The sequence below is a fragment of the Oncorhynchus keta genome, chromosome 18 (assembly GCF_023373465.1).
Source record: "Oncorhynchus keta strain PuntledgeMale-10-30-2019 chromosome 18, Oket_V2, whole genome shotgun sequence".
NCBI classification, from domain to species: Eukaryota; Metazoa; Chordata; class Actinopteri; order Salmoniformes; family Salmonidae; genus Oncorhynchus; species Oncorhynchus keta.
The window spans coordinates 13450333-13467289 of record NC_068438.1 but is presented as its reverse complement, the minus strand read 5'-3'; the positions used below and the strand labels follow the sequence as shown (position 1 = coordinate 13467289).

At 42.0% G+C, this 16957-nt stretch overlaps 1 protein-coding gene and 1 long non-coding RNA gene across 3 annotated transcripts; one reads left to right on the top strand and one right to left on the bottom strand.

Annotated features, from left to right (window-relative positions):
• Positions 1-1090: 1090 nt before the first annotated feature.
• Positions 1091-3735, top strand: LOC118397327 (uncharacterized). The gene is made up of 3 exons (XR_004828401.2): positions 1091-2204; positions 2413-2541; positions 2876-3735. It is a non-coding gene; the product is annotated as an uncharacterized LOC118397327 (long non-coding RNA).
• A 3476-nt stretch (positions 3736-7211) lies between these two features.
• Positions 7212-10709, bottom strand: LOC118397321 (B-cell CLL/lymphoma 7 protein family member B-B-like). 2 transcript variants are annotated; one of them, XM_035791967.2, is made up of 6 exons: positions 10529-10707; positions 9971-10046; positions 9775-9862; positions 9374-9544; positions 9066-9169; positions 7212-8922 (listed from the first exon to the last, which is right to left on the bottom strand). In XM_035791967.2, the coding sequence occupies exons 1-6, from the start codon at positions 10618-10620 to the stop codon at positions 8866-8868; spliced, it is 588 nt and encodes a 195-aa protein (XP_035647860.1). In that variant the 5' UTR covers positions 10621-10707; the 3' UTR covers positions 7212-8865. The 2 variants fall into 2 exon arrangements, 1 of the variants encoding a protein (XP_035647860.1); XR_004828392.2 differs by lacking the exon at positions 7212-8922 and having other exon boundaries at positions 9249-9544; positions 10529-10709.
• Positions 10710-16957: the final 6248 nt, after the last annotated feature.

The window sequence follows — 16957 nt, the reverse complement described above, 5'->3', positions numbered from 1 at the left end:
ATACTAAACCATTTTTGGTTCAGCCATCCCTATGCTGAAAATGAAATGGTGAAAAAAATGGGTTTTGGAATAAACACGAAAATGATGTGATGTTAACACAGGTTTCAAATCAAATTGTATTAGTCACATGCGCCGAATACAACAGGTAGACCTTAGAGTGAAATACTTATGAGCCCCAAACCAACAATGCAGTTTAAAAAAATACGAATAACAATAAGAAATAAAAGTAACAAGAAATTAGAGAGCAACAATAGCGGACTATACACAGGGGGGCTACCGGTACAGAGTCAATGTGCAGGGGGCACCGGTTAGTTGTGGTGTGGGGGCAATGCAAATAGTCCAGGTAGCCATTTGATTAGGTGTTCAGGAGTCTTATGGCTTGGGGGTAAAAGCAGTTTAAAAAAAAAAAGCAGCCTCTTGGACCCAGACTTGGCACTCCGGTACTGCTTGCCATGCGGTAGCAGAGAGAACAGTCTATAACAAGGGTGGCTGGAGTCTGACCATTTTTAGGACCTTCCTCTGACACCGCCTGGTATATAGGTCCTGGATGGCAGGAGGCTTGGTCCTAGTGATGTACTGCGCCGTTCGCACTACCCTCTCGGTCCTAGTGATGTACTGCGCCGTTCGCACTACCCTCTCGTCGATGAGAATGGGGGCGTGCTCGATTCTCTTTTTTCAGTAGTCCACAATCATCTCCTTTGTCTTGAGATCTTATACGTTTTGTTCTGTGAGATAATAGCATTCAGTTAACATGAATTGTGAAGCCTTTATGTGATTTTTATTATTACATAATTTCTTCAAAATTCACAGAAAGTGACATTATCTGATGAAGATGATCTTATAGGACAAAATGTATAAGATCTTCTAAGTCTGCGTTTACCACATACCTTATTTTTAGCGTTTATACAAAAATATACATTTAATCCAAAAACATTATTTTTACATTGATTTTTCCTGTAGGGACTGCTGAATGAACCAGAGGTAGCTAATTTCCAGGTTTTAAGACTACAAGCTGGCGAGATCTATTACAGCCAACTTTAAAGTCAAGTTGAGATTGCCTGATCTACAAATCACCTGGCTTGCATCTTAAATAACTGCTCAATATTATTTGTAGATCAGTCGGTTTGAGTTTATTTTATTTTTACAGGGACAGTGCACATTAATCAACGTTTCAGTAAAAGTGCCGGTTTTAGCCAGCCGGCTAATTTTCAACCGCAGTCCCTGGGCAGGTTATTAAAAACAATTACAATATAGACAATAACAACATAGGACAAGCAATACATAGCATACAGACAGAGAAACATAGGACAAGCAAGACGTAGCATACAGACATAGCAACATAGGACAAGCAAGACATACAGTGCCTTGCGAAAGTATTCAGCCCCCTTGAACTTTGCGACCTTTTGCCACATTTCAGGCTTCAAACATAAAGATATAAAACTGTATTTTTTTTGTGAAGAATCAACAACAAGTGGAACACAATCATGAAGTGGAACGACATTTATTGGATATTTCAAACCTCTTTAACAAATCAAAAACTGAAAAATTGGGCGTGCTTCAACACTCAAACATCAACACTCAAACATAATTTACAAATGAAGCATGTGTTTAGTGAGTCCTCCAGATCAGAGGAAGTAGGGATGACCAGGTATGTTCTCTTGATGAGCATTCAAAATGTAACAAGTCATTTTGGGTGTCAGGGAAAATATATGGAGTAAAAAGTACATTATTTTATTTAGGAATGTTGTGAAGTAAAAGTAGTCAAAATGTTAAATAGTAAAGGGAAGTACAGATACCCTTTTCAAGTATTTTTACTTAAGTACTTTACACCACTGATTTTGGTCTGGTTTTTTGAGAGGTTTCAGAGATGGACTTATTATCATCCCCTCTCAACAGTGTGTTTACTTTACTATATGAAGGAGTTGATCTGTTTGCTGTTACCCTCTGGAAAGCAAATCATTAGTATAGCTAGTAGGCAAGGTTATGTAATGTTATGTAGTCCTGTCTGCTATGGTGGGTTTTAAATTAATTGGTATTCACATGTTAGTTTTTTTTTAGGTAGAATTACTGTCATGTTATTGATACCAAATTGCAAACCTTATTTGCACCTTTTCTATTCCAGAACCAATGGGTCTTATCACCTCTCAACTAGGTCAGCTGTTTCAACCTGGAACACTGTGCTCCACACCTGCCTTGTCTGTTGGGTGAGTAGTATTGGTTGGTACTATATGTGCTTTTAGGTTACGCTCTATGTGTAGGCTATTGTACTGGCCTGTGTGGTACAGTCTTTCATATGACAGTTTGTTGCATCATATTGCTTAGTTTATCATTTGTGTCAACTTTGTGTCAACTTTGAATTCAATCTAAGCCACAGATTGTTAACTTCCTCCATTTTGTACTTGACCTTTATAGAGTAAATACAAACCCGAAGATGTTCAAGCAGCACTCTGAGAGCAAGCACCCCAAGTCTCCAATGCTCCCAGTACTGGTTGATGTGTGGGCCTAAGTGACCACACACACTGAAATGGACCTACATCCAGGGTAAGACTCTTCCATCATTCACACACAGTAGACATAGTATAAACCACGAGGTTGTCAACACAATTATGTTCTTAATGCTTAAGTTGAATTGTGTGTGGCTCCATTGGTGGAAATCATGTGATCACTCATCGTCTTTGTTATGACTGACCCTGAGAATCTAAATCGGTCAGAACAGGTTTGCAATGAATAACTTCAATCAGTCCCCCTCTCCCCAATAGAGGGGGAAGGAAAGAACTAGTGGGGATTAACAACTCACATCCTGTTGTAAATCAAGGGAGAAGATCCAGGCCTGTGCTCTCAAAATTCACCAAAGGAATGTGCTTTGTCTCAACAGACTTGTTCCCGCTGAAAGTCTTAACACTTTCAAAAGCGAATACTGGACAATATTTCTAACGTAGAACGTGGGGAATGGTCAGAGGCGATCTACAGAACACTAATGTCGTTTTGTATGCTATTTTGTGATGTCATTAAAAATGTTATAAAGGAAATACTGTAACTTGGAAAGTATACCCACTACATGGATGAAGTTTCCATACTATGGAATGGAATGTAATATGGAAAATTATGAACGTGTTTTTGTTAAGAGAGGGATGTGATTTGATAAGTTATAATAGAGAATTGTTTCCATAACTTTGCACACCGCCCGGAGTGACGTCATGGAGCATGCCAGCCTGCCAGAACCGCCAGTTTTGTGCAAAAGTTATAGATGATGGGTTATGAATTACCACATGGGACCTGAAAAGTGTGAAGCTGCAGCTGCGTGTTTAAAATGGTTTGAACTTTAAATCTCAAGTCAAGGTGGAAACGATAAACTCACCTCCCAGAAAATCACTGGTACGGCTGATTGGCTGTTCTAAGTAAAGTATCTTCAAAAGCGAATTTAAGTAGGACCAACCTGTTACTCTCCTCAAACCATCGTATATAAGTTATCGTGATTTGACTTTAACATTAATCTGAAGACTGTTATTTATCTAATTAACTAAGTATGTTTAATTGTTACCCGATTGAATGAATCATGTAAAACATAACTCATTGGGATCTGGGGCACCACGAGAGCGGTTCTTTAAAACTCTAACATAGTTTTTTGTGGAACATCTATCGATGTGCCCTTGAGCTGGTCGTTGACCCTGGTTGCTTCTGTGTGTCGCTCTGGATGGGAGTCTTTTAGATGCGATGTTGTTGTTGAGCAGCTTCCCTGCAAGTATATTATATGTTTTAAATATTCAATTAAAAAAATCATAATAAAAAAAAGGTTTAAAAGTGTTGTGGTGTACTGTTTTTGTTTCTATGGTCAGGATGTGACAGTAACCCCCCTCCCCCCCCATAGGTGCGGACTCAGATCGCAAAACCTGAAACAAAAAGGGAGGGTTAGGGGGGTGTCTAGTGCCGGCTCTGGTGCGGGGCGAAATACCCGCTCATCCCGCGTATCTGCCAGCATCGGGGGCGGCTCTGGTGCGGGACAAAGAACCCGCTCATCCCGTGGATCCAGCCATGGACCCAGGCTGAACACGGTGCCTGGACTGGGCATCGGCGCAGGGGAAGGCTCCGGCCATGGAGCTGGAGGTTCCGGACCGTGGACCGTCTCAGGAGGTTTTGGACCTGGGAACGTCGCCGGAGGTTCTGGACCTGGGAACTGTCGCCGGAGGTTCTGGACCTGGGAACTGTCGCCGGAGGTTCTGGACCTGGGAACTGTTGCCGGAGGTTCCGGGACTGGGAACTGTCGCCGGAAGCTCCGGACTGGGATCTGTCACCGGAGGTTCCGAGACTGGGAACTGTCGCCGGAGGTTCCGGGACCTGTCGCTGGAAGATCCGGACTGGGAACGGTTGCCGGAAGCTCCGGACTGGGGATCGTCGCAGGAAGCCTGGTGCTGGTACAGGTGGCACCGGACTAGTGGCACACACTTCAGGGCGAATGCGAGGAGCAGGCACAGGATGTACCAGGCTGTGGAGACGTACTGGAGACCTGGTGCATATAGCCGGGATCAATGGTACCGGTTCGATGACACACCTCGTCCGGGAACGTCGAGCTGGCACAGGACGTACTGGGCTGTGAAGGCGCACTGGAGACATGGTGCGTAGAAACAGCACACATTGTACCGGAACGATGACACTCTCCTGAAAAGCGAGTGCGGAGAGCTGGCACAGGTGGCATCGGACAGCTAACATGCTCCTCAGGGCGACTGTCTTGCCTCTCCAGCCAAACCAACAGCTCTCTCTCATCACTCTCCTCAACTTTCGCCAACCACTCTTCGCTCAATCTGTCCCAATATTCCTCCTTCGGTCTCTGACTCACCCCTCAGCGTCGCCGACCACCCTGTGTGCCTCCCCCATTTTTTTTTTTCAGGCTGTCTTTTAGGCTTGCTTCGTGGCCGCGAACCCTGGCGTCGTCGCTGTCCTTCCCTCACCGCTTGCGTCTGCTTCCACGGAAGGCTTTGGTCTCCAGCCATAATTTCCTCCCAAGTCCAGAATGTCTTCTCCTCCTGGGCACGCTGCTTGGTCCTGTTTTGATGAGATATTCTGTCACAGTGTTCTTAATAATGGTCGGACCAAGACGCAGCGCGATATGAGTTCCACATAATTTTTTAAAGAAGTGAAACTTTAGCAAAGACAAAACAAAGAATAAACTAACCTTGACCACAATGCATTGCGAACAGGCAACTAAACATAAACAATATCCCATAACCCACAGATGGAAAAAATGCTACTTAAGTATGATCCCCAATTAGAGACAACTATAGCCAGCTGCCTCTAATTGGGAATCATACCAAAACCCCAACATACAAAAAACCGAGAACTCCACATAGAAAATATAAACTAGACTAACCCCCCTAGTCACGCCCTGACCTACTCTACCATAGAAAATATAGGCTTTCTATGGTCAGGATGTGATATTTTGTTTCTCATTCTGCCGGAGTTGACCTAGTATTTTATATTAAACCTACCTTACGCATCCAGTTGTTTCTCACCCAACAAAAATCACAATACACAATACGTTTTACATTGTGTTATTTTTGCTGGTCTAATTTCTAAAATGGAAAAGCAGAAGAATCTGTGCGCTCTCTGAAAGTAATACTCATTCATATGGTGATCTTTGATGTCCCAGGTTTGTGGCATTGATTAATAAATTGTTTAATGTTTACTTTAAGTAAGATGTTTATATGTTATGTGTAAAAGGCTTATGTATTTTTTTATATATTTTTTTTATTTCACCTTTATTTAACCAGGTCGGCTAGTTGAGAACAAGTTCACATTTGCAACTGCGACCTGCCCAAGATAAAGCATAGCAGTGTGAACAGACAACACAGAGTTACACATGGAGTAAACAATTAACAAGTCAATAACACAGTAGAAAAAAATGTATGCATTGTTCATTTCTTTAAAACAATGTAACTGCTGGAATTCAGTTGTTTGAAGTGATTGATCAGTGACTAGGTGCATTCTTGTCAAACAAATATGCTTATTCATTCATAATTATGTATACATTCTGCAATTAATTAATCTCGCTTTGAATTGCAAGAATTTTCAGAACATGTCCACAAGTTAGTTTTGAATTGCTTTAATACAGCAGTGCATTCGGACACCATTAATTTAAATAGATTTCTCCTCGTTCATATAGTTGGCAGAAATGTTAAGGGATTAAATATAGACCTCTACTGGCTGAAGGAGAAGACGATCTTGTAAAATAAGGGTATGTTGCTAGTATTCATTTACGTAGCTGGCTAGCTAGCTTCTTTGCAAAAAAATTGCTGAGTATTCACATGGCACATTGTAAATATCTGACTTTTACTAGAATAGTATTATGTACACGACACAAGACCAGATGCATATATAAGACAACAAATATTAGTTATATAAAATATGGAACAGTAAATGAAAATGTTCAATATATATTTTGTTTTGGATCAAGGTTGCTAGTAGCTACCTAGCTGACAGCAAAGGTGTCTGCAAGAAATAAGTGCAGGGGCTTGTAGTCTTGTATGTCTACTTAGATGCTAATTAGCATTTTAGAATCAGAGAGTAAATTAGAGCCAAATATATTGTTAAAAGTCACCTTGTCTGACAGAGTTTACATGGTTATCAAAACGTCACGCCAGGGAAAGCCTACATGAGACACAGACCTTGTCTGAAGTGGTTCTAAAATGCCCTATGGGAAAAATGAATGGTGAAAAAAAAAAAGTTTGTGAAATATTTCCCTGTTTGACAGCTAGTTTTTATGATGCATTTGCGGTGGGGCTCTATTTCAGTGGTTCCCAACCAGGAGACTTGGACCCCTGGGGGTACTTGGCCTATCCACATGGGGTACTTGAAAAGACTCATGAGACCATAGGCCTACTGGTAAAAATGCACATGTGGGGGTACTTCAGGGGTACTCCTGGCAGAGCAAAATTCATTTGGTGGTACAGTATCCGAAAAGGTTGGGAACCACTGCTCTATTGCTTGGGTGGGCTGGGCACCTCCATAACTGTCAAATATATTGACATTGTTGGGCCCCTTCTAGAAAGAGAAAAGTTTATGTAAAAAAAAAATGTCCCATTGCATTTAGATTCAGTATCCCAGTCTGAAAACATTGTATGCATTACAATTTTGAAAAGCCACCTTATTCCCCTATAATCCACTTTGTTTTATATTGAGTGAACTATCCCTTACATTCAATAACAAGCAATGGAGTATTTCTCAAGAAAATGTTTAGTATGACAGGAAAATAGTATTCTTTACAAATAACGAAAACACTAAAATCACATTTTCACAAGAATTTATACTGAAATTAAATGTCCCACTGTGGTAGGAGTTACTTACTTCCCATGGATTTTAACATTCAACCAAGAATAATTATATCATCTTTATCAGGTGTCAGGAGTTTATTTTATGGACTTGATAAAAACCCACTGTGCTAAGTCTGGAGACTTATGGTCAGCCATGGCCCAAGCCTTCTATGTATAGATTGAGGGCTGAAGGCCATGGATTTGCAATCCAATAATTTCTATGAAACAGTGTTGATAAAATGCAACCAGGTCAAGTGGTCATCCTATATGGTGAAAAATATTTTGGCCAATTATTTGAGTGTATGGGAGTCAAAAGATGCAAAACACTGCAAACAGAAAACACAATATCTACAACCATATTTTACTATGGAGCAGCGTATATTCCAGCATGTGCATCACTTTTGCAGCACAAAAATAAGCGCTTGAGAGCATGACCCACCTGACCATAAGAAACATTCTCTGAAATACAATACAAGTGTATTTACACCAAGGTCTCGAACTACCTTTCAACCTCGTTCAACCTCGTTTCAATGCTCTATGAAAATGGAACAAGCAAGATACAGTATATCAAAAAGGATAGACATGACAAACAGTTTTCTAATCTTATTTGCAAAGCAAAGTACAAACGTTAAAAAAATGACTAAAAAAACTTCAGCCCATATTCAATCAAATCCAGTGACTGGAATAAGTTTTGCCTCATACTTCCTGTGCTGCTTGGATAAATGTATTTAACAAAACAGCGCTAACAGTGTGAAACAAAAGAAACTCAACCGAACATGAATTAAGATGTGCTCCACTTCATCCCTTAGGATTAACAAACTGATTTGATTGAATAGGGGCCATAATTATTTATATCTGTGCAATTTATACAAATACCATAATATATGAGACACTTGCCTGACAGAAAATAAATAGTGTATATTTCAGAGCGATAGGCACTTTCTGTGAGCACGACTTTATGTACAGTGTAACGCATTAAACGGCTTAAGATTCCCTTTCAAAGCTGAGAAAGTTAAATTGTATTTTTTTTTAAACAACTTAAAACTGTATTAAAACAATAACTTCAACATTCTTTTTAAATGTATTCCATTTGTAATAACTTGATTAACAGAAATGCATATTTTATAATAATCTATCTACAAATAACTGCCAAAATGAAGTAAACACCAACATAAAGTGTCTTAATAGGGCGTTGTGCCACCACGAGCCAGAACTGCTTCAATGCACCTCGGCACAGATTCCACAAGTGTCTGGAACTCTATCGGAGGGCAGCGACTCCATTCTGCCACAAGAAATTGCATCATTTGGTGTTGTCATACAGTACTATGGTAGCCATAATAATGGCCTGCCCCAGCATTTTTATACATGACCCAAAGCATGATGGGATGTTAATTGCTTAATTAACTCAGGAACCACACCTGTATGGAAGCACCTGCTTTCAATATACTTTGTATCCCTCATTTACTCAAGTGTTTCTATTATTTTGGCAGTTATTTGTAGGTCCAATTTGAAGCCTTCAATAAAACTAGTGCATAGGTTACATGCATGCCCATCCAATCAACTAAGTTATCTCAGTGCAAACTTTCTTCAGTGGAAGGGCTCCTGATCCCTCTTCTTCCTGTTAGAAATATTGGTATTTAAATAAATTGACTATGGTGATTTCTTTCATGTTATTATTAGAGCTGAAGCAATTATCAATAACATTTTTTTGCAGAAAAAAGAAGAAGGTAATATCCTTTATTAATATAGAAAACCACTTACCTCTGTGCATGGAGTTTTTACTCGGACACCAAGGGGCAAAACCAGGTCCTCTTTGATCAATGTTGGAGGCTCATCAGCAACTTCATGTGCTGGCTGGGATGGTTCTGCATATAGAGTGATAGACTGAGTGAAACACTTAAAAGGCATTGAGATATTAACCGTAATATAGCCAATAGAGTATACCTCATGTTACATGAGTGACATAATAGCTAGGGCCCAGAGTTTTTCCTAGTCAGGTTACAGGGTCTGGAAAAGCTCCTTGCCCTACATGGTTGCAGTGTGATGGTGTAGTATGCTAGGCCAACTACCGTCCACACTCTCCTGGCCCAGCATGGGTGGTTGAGAGTCTTCGGTCGTGCGGAGGTTTGTGGTGTGGGGAAGAGGACTGACTGCCTCACTGGCATGCTGGGAGCTGGAGCTGCTGCTGTCCATTTTGGGCTGGTAGATATCAGACAGGAAACTCTGGTTGCTGCATTCATCTGTGTTGAAGAGAACAGGAGCAGTCTTGAATGGTTTCAGATCAATATCATTTTCAATTCAGGAGGTAAATTGAATTTCCATTTAAAAAGTATGTCAAATTGTTTTAATCTGCATTGAGTGAATTTCCACGGAATCGCCCCAAACCCTGTTATACAGAGTATTGCAGTGCTCCAAAACCTGCTCCAAATACAGTGCTGCTTGTGCTGCTCATAGTCAGTCAGTGCCTCACCTTGGAAATCCAAAGTAGAGCTGGAGTTTTCCAACACCACATCTTTTAGACCTCGAACCTCTCCAGTTATGGATTTGTTCCGGTATATCTGAAAGAGAGGAGAGAGAGTAAAATAGAGCCAGCGTAGTTTCATACACAAACTCATTAAATTCATGAACCATATAATGGCCAGACGCAGCATTATAAGATAACATACCTGTTTAGTGTCTGTCACAGGCACCCACTTGAATATTCGTAGGGATGTGTCTCCCACTGTTACCCACTTCTTCTCCCTGAAAATGAAATGTAACAGAACAGAGAATAGATTTACTACATTCAGTAATAAAAAGCATGAACCTAAGATTCTGCTGGCGTTGGTTCATTTACTGGTGGCTATGCATAGGGCTAGGGTATGTAAATAGCCTGTGTGTGATATTATTTTATTTATATGCGCAAGTGCATTTTCTGCCAAATATTCCTGAAAGTCGCCGAGCGAAACTGCTCAGATGGACGATGGATATGTTCAATGTGGGTCACAGTTATATCAGAATGCGTAATATTGCAAAAACATATGGACAAGTGTAGCCATTTTGACAGATTGGGAAAAATTCCGTTAGTCCCGCCTATAGCATTACCGGGCTTCGGCAGCCCAGTCTCTCTATTGGCTGTTGTTTCAATCACTCACCAACCCTTCTAACATTTTACGAGTGAAGTTTGATGTGTGGCGTTGCAGATGTTTACATTTCATTTACATAATCCCCGCGGTTTTACTTACCATTTACGCACTTTTTCAATTGCTGCCAGCACCTTTTTAATATCATCTTTAGCACGACTCCGTGTCTCCGCGCGACCTGACCGTCCGGACATCTTTAGTTGTTACTTTTTGGAGATGTATTTTCTTGCAACTCCAAACTTGCAGTGTGCCTACTCTTCCAATATACTAATATTCTCGCGAGGTTTTAACACCCATTCTCTTTTCCTAGTGGTTGGTCTGTCTGTTTTCTCCATCCTCCCCATCATCTTTGAACCGACGTCATCACATTACCATTGACAGTAAAAGAATAGGTTGTTATGATGGGAATGATGACTATCTGGATAATTTAACCGCATACATGACATAAACAACGATTTACATGGTTCATTATATCAAATTGGATATGAGATGATAATCCTTGGGTATGAGAGGAAGTGAGGGGGATGAAGAAACTACAATAGAGAGGGAGTGATACAATTATATACAGTATGTGTTATTATGGGCCTATCCTTTTACTCTTGCAGAGGGTTGCACTGACCAATAAACACTGATATGGCATGCATTTGTAAGCTTGGTTCTATTGAGCAAACCAGTGCTTGACGTGGACTGAAATTGGTGGCGGCACTCATTTTGTGTGTCTGTACTGTTTATATTTAGGTGCAGCAACTCTGCAATAGTTTTAAACCAATATTTTATCAGAGGTGCAGGAACTGAAGCAGTAAAACATTTTAGGTACTGGTACTCAGTTCCGGTGAGCTCCTGCCCAAGTCAAGCACTGGAGCAAACAAATATTGGTTGGCAGGCTCAATCAGCAGGGTGAGATATTTTGTGTAACCTTTATGTATTCTGATCATATAGCTGTGGCTAACTACCTTAATTAGTGGCTCAGCGGTCCAAGGCACTGCATCTCAGTGCCAGAGGCGTCACTAAAGACACCCTAGTTCAAATCCAGGCTGTATCACAACCGGCCGTGATTGGGAGTCCCATAGGGTGGTGCACAATTGGCCTAGCATCGTCCGGGTTTGGCTGGTGTCGGCCATCATTGTAAATAAGAAAAAGTATTTAGTCAGCCACCAATTGTGCAAGTTCTCCCACTTAAAAAGATGAGAGAGGCCTGTAATTTTCATCATAGGTACACTTCAACTATGACAGACAAAATGAGAAAAGAAAATCACATTGTAGGATTTTTTATGAATTTATTTGCAAATTATGGTGGAAAATAAGTATTTGGTCAATAACAAAAGTTTATCTCAATACTTTGTTATATACCCTTTGTTGGCAATGACAGAGGTCAAACGTTTTCTGTAAGTCTTCACAAGGTTTTCACACACTGTTGCTGGTATTTTGGCCCATTCCTCCATGCAGATCTCCTCTAGAGCAGTGATGTTTTGGGGCTGTTTGCTGGGCAACACAGACTTTCAACTCCCTCCAAAGATTTTCTATGGGGTTGAGATCTGGAGACTGGCTAGGCCACTCCAGGACCTTGAAATGCTTCTTACGAAGCCACTCCTTCGTTGCCTGGGTGGTGTGTTTGGGATCATTGTCATGCTGAAAGACCCAGCCACGTTTCATCTTCAATGCCCTTGCTGATGGAAGGAGGTTTTCACTCAAAATCTCACAATACATGGCCCCATTCATTCTTTCCTTTACACGGATCAGTCGTCCTGGTCCCTTTGCAGAAAAACAGACCCAAAGCATGATGTTTCCACCCCCATGCTTCACAGTAGGTATGGTGTTCTTTGGATGCAACTCAGCATTCTTTGTCCTCCAAACACGACGAGTTGAGTTTTTACCAAAAAGTTATATTTTGGTTTCATCTGACCATATGACATTCTCCCAATCTCCCTCTGGATCATCCAAATGCTCTCTAGCAAACTTCAGACGGGCCTGGACATGTACTGGCTTAAGCAGGGGGACACGTCTGGCACTGCAGGATTTGAGTCCCTGGCGGCGTAGTGTGTTACTGATGGTAGGCTTTGTTATTTTGGTCCCAGCTCTCTATAGGTCATTCACTAGGTCCCCCCGTGTGGTTCTGGGATTTTTGCTCACCGTTCTTGTGATCATTTTGACCCCACGGGGTGAGATCTTGCGTGGAGCCCCAGATCGAGGGAGATTATCAGTGGTCATGTATGTCTTCCATTTCCTAATAATTGCTCCCACAGTTGATTTCTTCAAACCAAGCTGCTTACCTATTGCAGATTCAGTCTTCCCAGCCTGGTGCAGGTCTACAATATTGTTTCTGGTGTCCTTTGACAGCTCTTTGGTCTTGGCCATAGTGGAGTTTGGAGTGTGACTGTTTGAGGTTGTGGACAGGTGTCTTTTATACTGATAACAAGTTCAAACAGGTGCCATTAATACAGGTAACAAGTGGAGGACAGAGGAGCCTCTTAAAGAAGAAGTTACAGATATGTGAGAGCCAGAAATCTTGCTTGTTTGTAGGTGACCAAATACTTATTTTCCACCATAATTTGGAAATAAATTAATTTAAAATCCTACAATGTGATTTTCTGGATTTTTTTTCTCTAATTGTGTCTGTCATAGTTTAAGTGTACCTATGATGAAAATTGCAGGCCTCTCTCATCTTTTTAAGTGGGAGAACTTGCACAATTGGTGGCTAACTAAATACTTTTTTGCCCCACTGTATAACTAGGAATAAAGGGACAGATAGTAAACAGTAGCAGCAGTGTATGTGATGAGTCAAAAAAAATTGTGCAAAGGGTCAATGCTGATAGTCCGGGTAGCTATTTGGTTAACTATTCATCAAACTATTTAGAAGTCTTATGGCTTGGGGATAGAAGCTGTTTAGGGTCCTGTTGGTTCCAGACTTGGTGCATCGGTACCGCTTGCCATGTGGTAGCAGAGAGAACACTATGACTTGGGTGGCTGGAGTCTTGGGCAATTTGTAGGACCTTCCTCTGACACTGCATGGTATAGAGGTCCTGAATGGCAGGGAGCTTGCCCCCAGTGATGTATTGGGCCGTACGCAGAACCCACTGTTGCGCCTTGCAGTCGGATGCCAAGCAGTTACCATACCAAGCAGTGATGCAGCCTGTCAAGATGCTCTCAGTGGTGCAGCTGTAGAACTTTTTGACGATCGGAGGGCCCATGCCAAATCTTTTCGGCCTCCTGAGGGGGAGGAGGCATTATCATGTGTTGGTGTGTTTGGACCATGATAGATCCTTAGTGATGTGGACACCGGTGAACTTGAAGCTCTCAACCCGCTCCACTACAGCCCTGTCGATGTGAATGGGGGTGTGCTCGGCCCTCGGTTTCCTGTAGTCAACGATCAGCACCTTTGTCCTGCTGATGTTGAGGGAGAGGTTGTTGTCCTGGCACCACACTGACTTCATCCCTATACACTTTCTCATCATTGTCAATGATCAGGCCTACCATCATCATGTTTTCTGCAAACTTAATGATGGTGTTGGAGTTGTGCAGAACGGCACTAGCGTGGCAGATGTGTTGTTGCCTACCCTCACCACCTGTGGGCGGCCCATCAGGAAGTCCAGGATCCAGTTGCAGAGGGAGGTGTTCAGGCCCAGGCTCCTTAGCTTAGAGATGAGCTTTGAGGGTACTATGGTGTTGTACGCTGAGCTGTAGTCAATGAACAGCATTCTCACATAAGTGTTCCTTTTGTCCAGGTGGGAAAGGGCAGTGTGGAGTGCAATAGAGATGGCATCATCTGTGGATCTGTTTGGGCGGTATGCAAATTGGGGTCGGTCTAGGGTTTCTGGGATAATGGTGTTGATGTGAGCCATGACCTACCTTTCAAAGCACTTCATGGCTACGGATGTGAGTGCTACGGGTCTGTAGTCATTTAGGCAGGTTGCCTTTGTGTTCTTTGCACAGGGTCTATGGTGGTCTGCATGAAGCATGTTGGTATTACAGACTCAATCAGGGACATATTGAAAATGTCAGTGAAGACACCTGCCAGTTGGTCAGGCCATGCCCGGAGCACACATCCTGGTAATCGGTCTGGCCCCGCAGCCTTGTGTATGTTGACCTGTTTAAAGGTCTTACTCACGTCGGCTACAGAGAGCGTATTAACACAGTCGTCCCGAACAGCTGATGCTCTCATGCATGCCTCAGTGTTGCTTGTCTCAAGCGAGCGTAGAAGTGATTTAGCTCGTCTGGTAGGCTCGTGTCACTGGGCAGCTCGCGGCTGTGCTTCCCTTTGTAGTCTGTAATAGTTTGCAAGCCCTGCCACATACGACGAGCGTCGGAGCCGGTGTAGTATGATTTAATCTTAGCCCTGTATTGATGCTTTGCCTGTTTGATGATTCGTCGCAGGGCATAGCGGGATTTCTTGTAAGCTTCCGGGTTAGAGTCCCGCACCTTGAAAGCTTCAGCTCTACCCTTTAGCTCAGTGTGAATGTTGCCTGTAATCCATGGCTTCTGGTTGGGGTATGTACGTACAGTCACTGTGGGGACGACGTCCTCAATGCACTTATTGATAAAGCAAGCGATTGATGTGGGGCGGCAGGGTAGCCTAGTGGTTAGAGCGTTGGACTAGTAACCGGAAGGTTGCAAGTTCAAACCCCCGAGCTGACAAGGTAATAATAATATGTCGTTCTGCCCTTGAACAGGCAGTTAACCCACTGTTAACTGTCGTTGAAAATAAGAATTTGTTCTTAACTAACTTGCCTCATTAAATAAAGGTAAAATAAAAATAAAAATTCCTCAATGTCATCGGAAGAATCCCGGAACATATTCCAGTCTGTGATAGCAAAGCTGGGGCTTCACCGTGTTTCATCAAAATGTACAAGTCTGCATAGCAGTGGAAGTTAACATTATGTTTCCGATTGACATCACCAAGAGGTAAAATATATAGTGAAAACAATAGTGGTCCTAAAACAGAACCTTGAGGAACACCGAAATGTACAGTTGATTTGTCAGAGGACAAACATATCTTTCCGACAGATAAGATGTTAACCAGGCCAGAACTTGTCCGTGTAGACCAATTTGGGTTTCCAATCACTCCAAAAGAATGTGGTGATCGATGGTATCAAAAGCAGCACTAAGGTCTAGGAGCACGAGGACAGATGCAGAGCCTCGGTCTGACGCCATTAAAAGGTAATTTACCACCTTCACAAGTACAGTCTCAGTGTTATGATGGGGTCTAAAACCAGACTGAAGCGTTTCGTATACATTGTTTGTTTTCAGGAAGGCAGTGAGTTGCTGTGCAACAGCTTTTTCTAATATTTTTGAAAGGAATGGGAGATTCGATATAGGCCGATAGTTTTTTATATTTTCTGGGTCAAGGTTTGGCTTTTTCAAGAGAGGCTTTATTGCTGCCACTTTTAGTGAGTTTGGTACACATCCTGTGGATAGAGAGACGTTTATTATGTTCAACATAGGAGGGCCAAGCAGCTCTTTCAGTAGTTTAGTTGGAATAGGGTCCAGTATGTAGCTTGAAGGTTTAGAGGCCATGATTATTTTCATCATTGTGTCAAGAGATATAGTACTAAAACACTTGAGTGTCTCCCTTGATCCTAGGTCCTGGCAGAGTTGTGCAGACTCAGGACAACTGAGCTTTGGAGGAATACGCAGATTTAAAGAGGAGTTCATAATTTGCTTTCTAATGATCATGATCTTTTCCTCAAAGAAGTTCATGAATTCATTACTGCTGAAGTGAAAGCCATCCTCTCTTGGGGAAGGCTGCTTTTTAGTTAGATTTGCGACAGCATCAACAATAAATTTTGGATTGTTCTTATTTTCCTCAATTAAGTTGGAAAATAGGATGATCAAGCAGCAGTGAGGGCTCTTCGATACTGCACGGTACTGTCTTTCCAAGCTAGTCGGAAGACTTCCAGTTTGGTGTGGCGCCATTTCCATTCCAATTTTCTGGAAGCTTGCTTCAGAGCTCGGGTATTTTCTGTATACCAGGGAGCGAGTTTCTTATGACAAATATTTTTTGTTGTTAAGGGTGCGACTGCATCTAGGGTATTGTGCAAGGTTAAATTAAGTTCCTCATGTGGTTAACTGATTTTTGTTCTCTAACGTCCTTGGGTAGGCGGAGGGAGTCTGGAAGGGCATCTAGGAATCTTTGGGTTGTCCGAGAATTCATAGCACGACTTTTGATGATCCTTGGTTGGGGTCTGATCAGATTATTTGTTGCGCTTGCAAACTTAATAAAATAGTGATGGCCGTCGTGGTTTAAAATATTCAAATTTTTGGTGACTTTAATATTCACATGGAAAAGTCTGGTCAACATGTCTCCGGACCTACTCACTGCCACAGTCATACTCTGGACCTAGTTTTGTCCTGTGGAATAAATGTTGTGGATCTTAATGTTTTTCCTCATAATCAAGGTCCGATAGGAACTCAGTGAGGAACGCTGTATATGGCCCAGGAGGCCTGTAAACAGTAGCTATAGAAAGTGATTGAGTAGGCTGGATAGATTTCATGACTAGAAGCTCAAAAGACGAAAACGTCGTTTTTGGGGGGTTA

What these genes read in the sequence shown, in the direction of transcription:
- LOC118397321 (XM_035791967.2), bottom strand. Translation starts at nt 10,620, where the DNA reads ATGTCCGGACGGTCAGGTCGCGCGGAGACACGGAGTCGTGCTAAAGAT. An exon ending in GGGCCAGGAGAGTGTGGACG is followed by an intron (nt 9,170 to 9,373) that starts GTAGTTGGCCTA and finishes CTCTATATGCAG; the next exon opens with AACCATCCCAGCCAGCACAT. An exon ending in TAAAAACTCCATGCACAGAG is followed by an intron (nt 8,923 to 9,065) that starts GTAAGTGGTTTT and finishes TATTTCTAACAG; the next exon opens with GAAGAAGAGGGATCAGGAGC.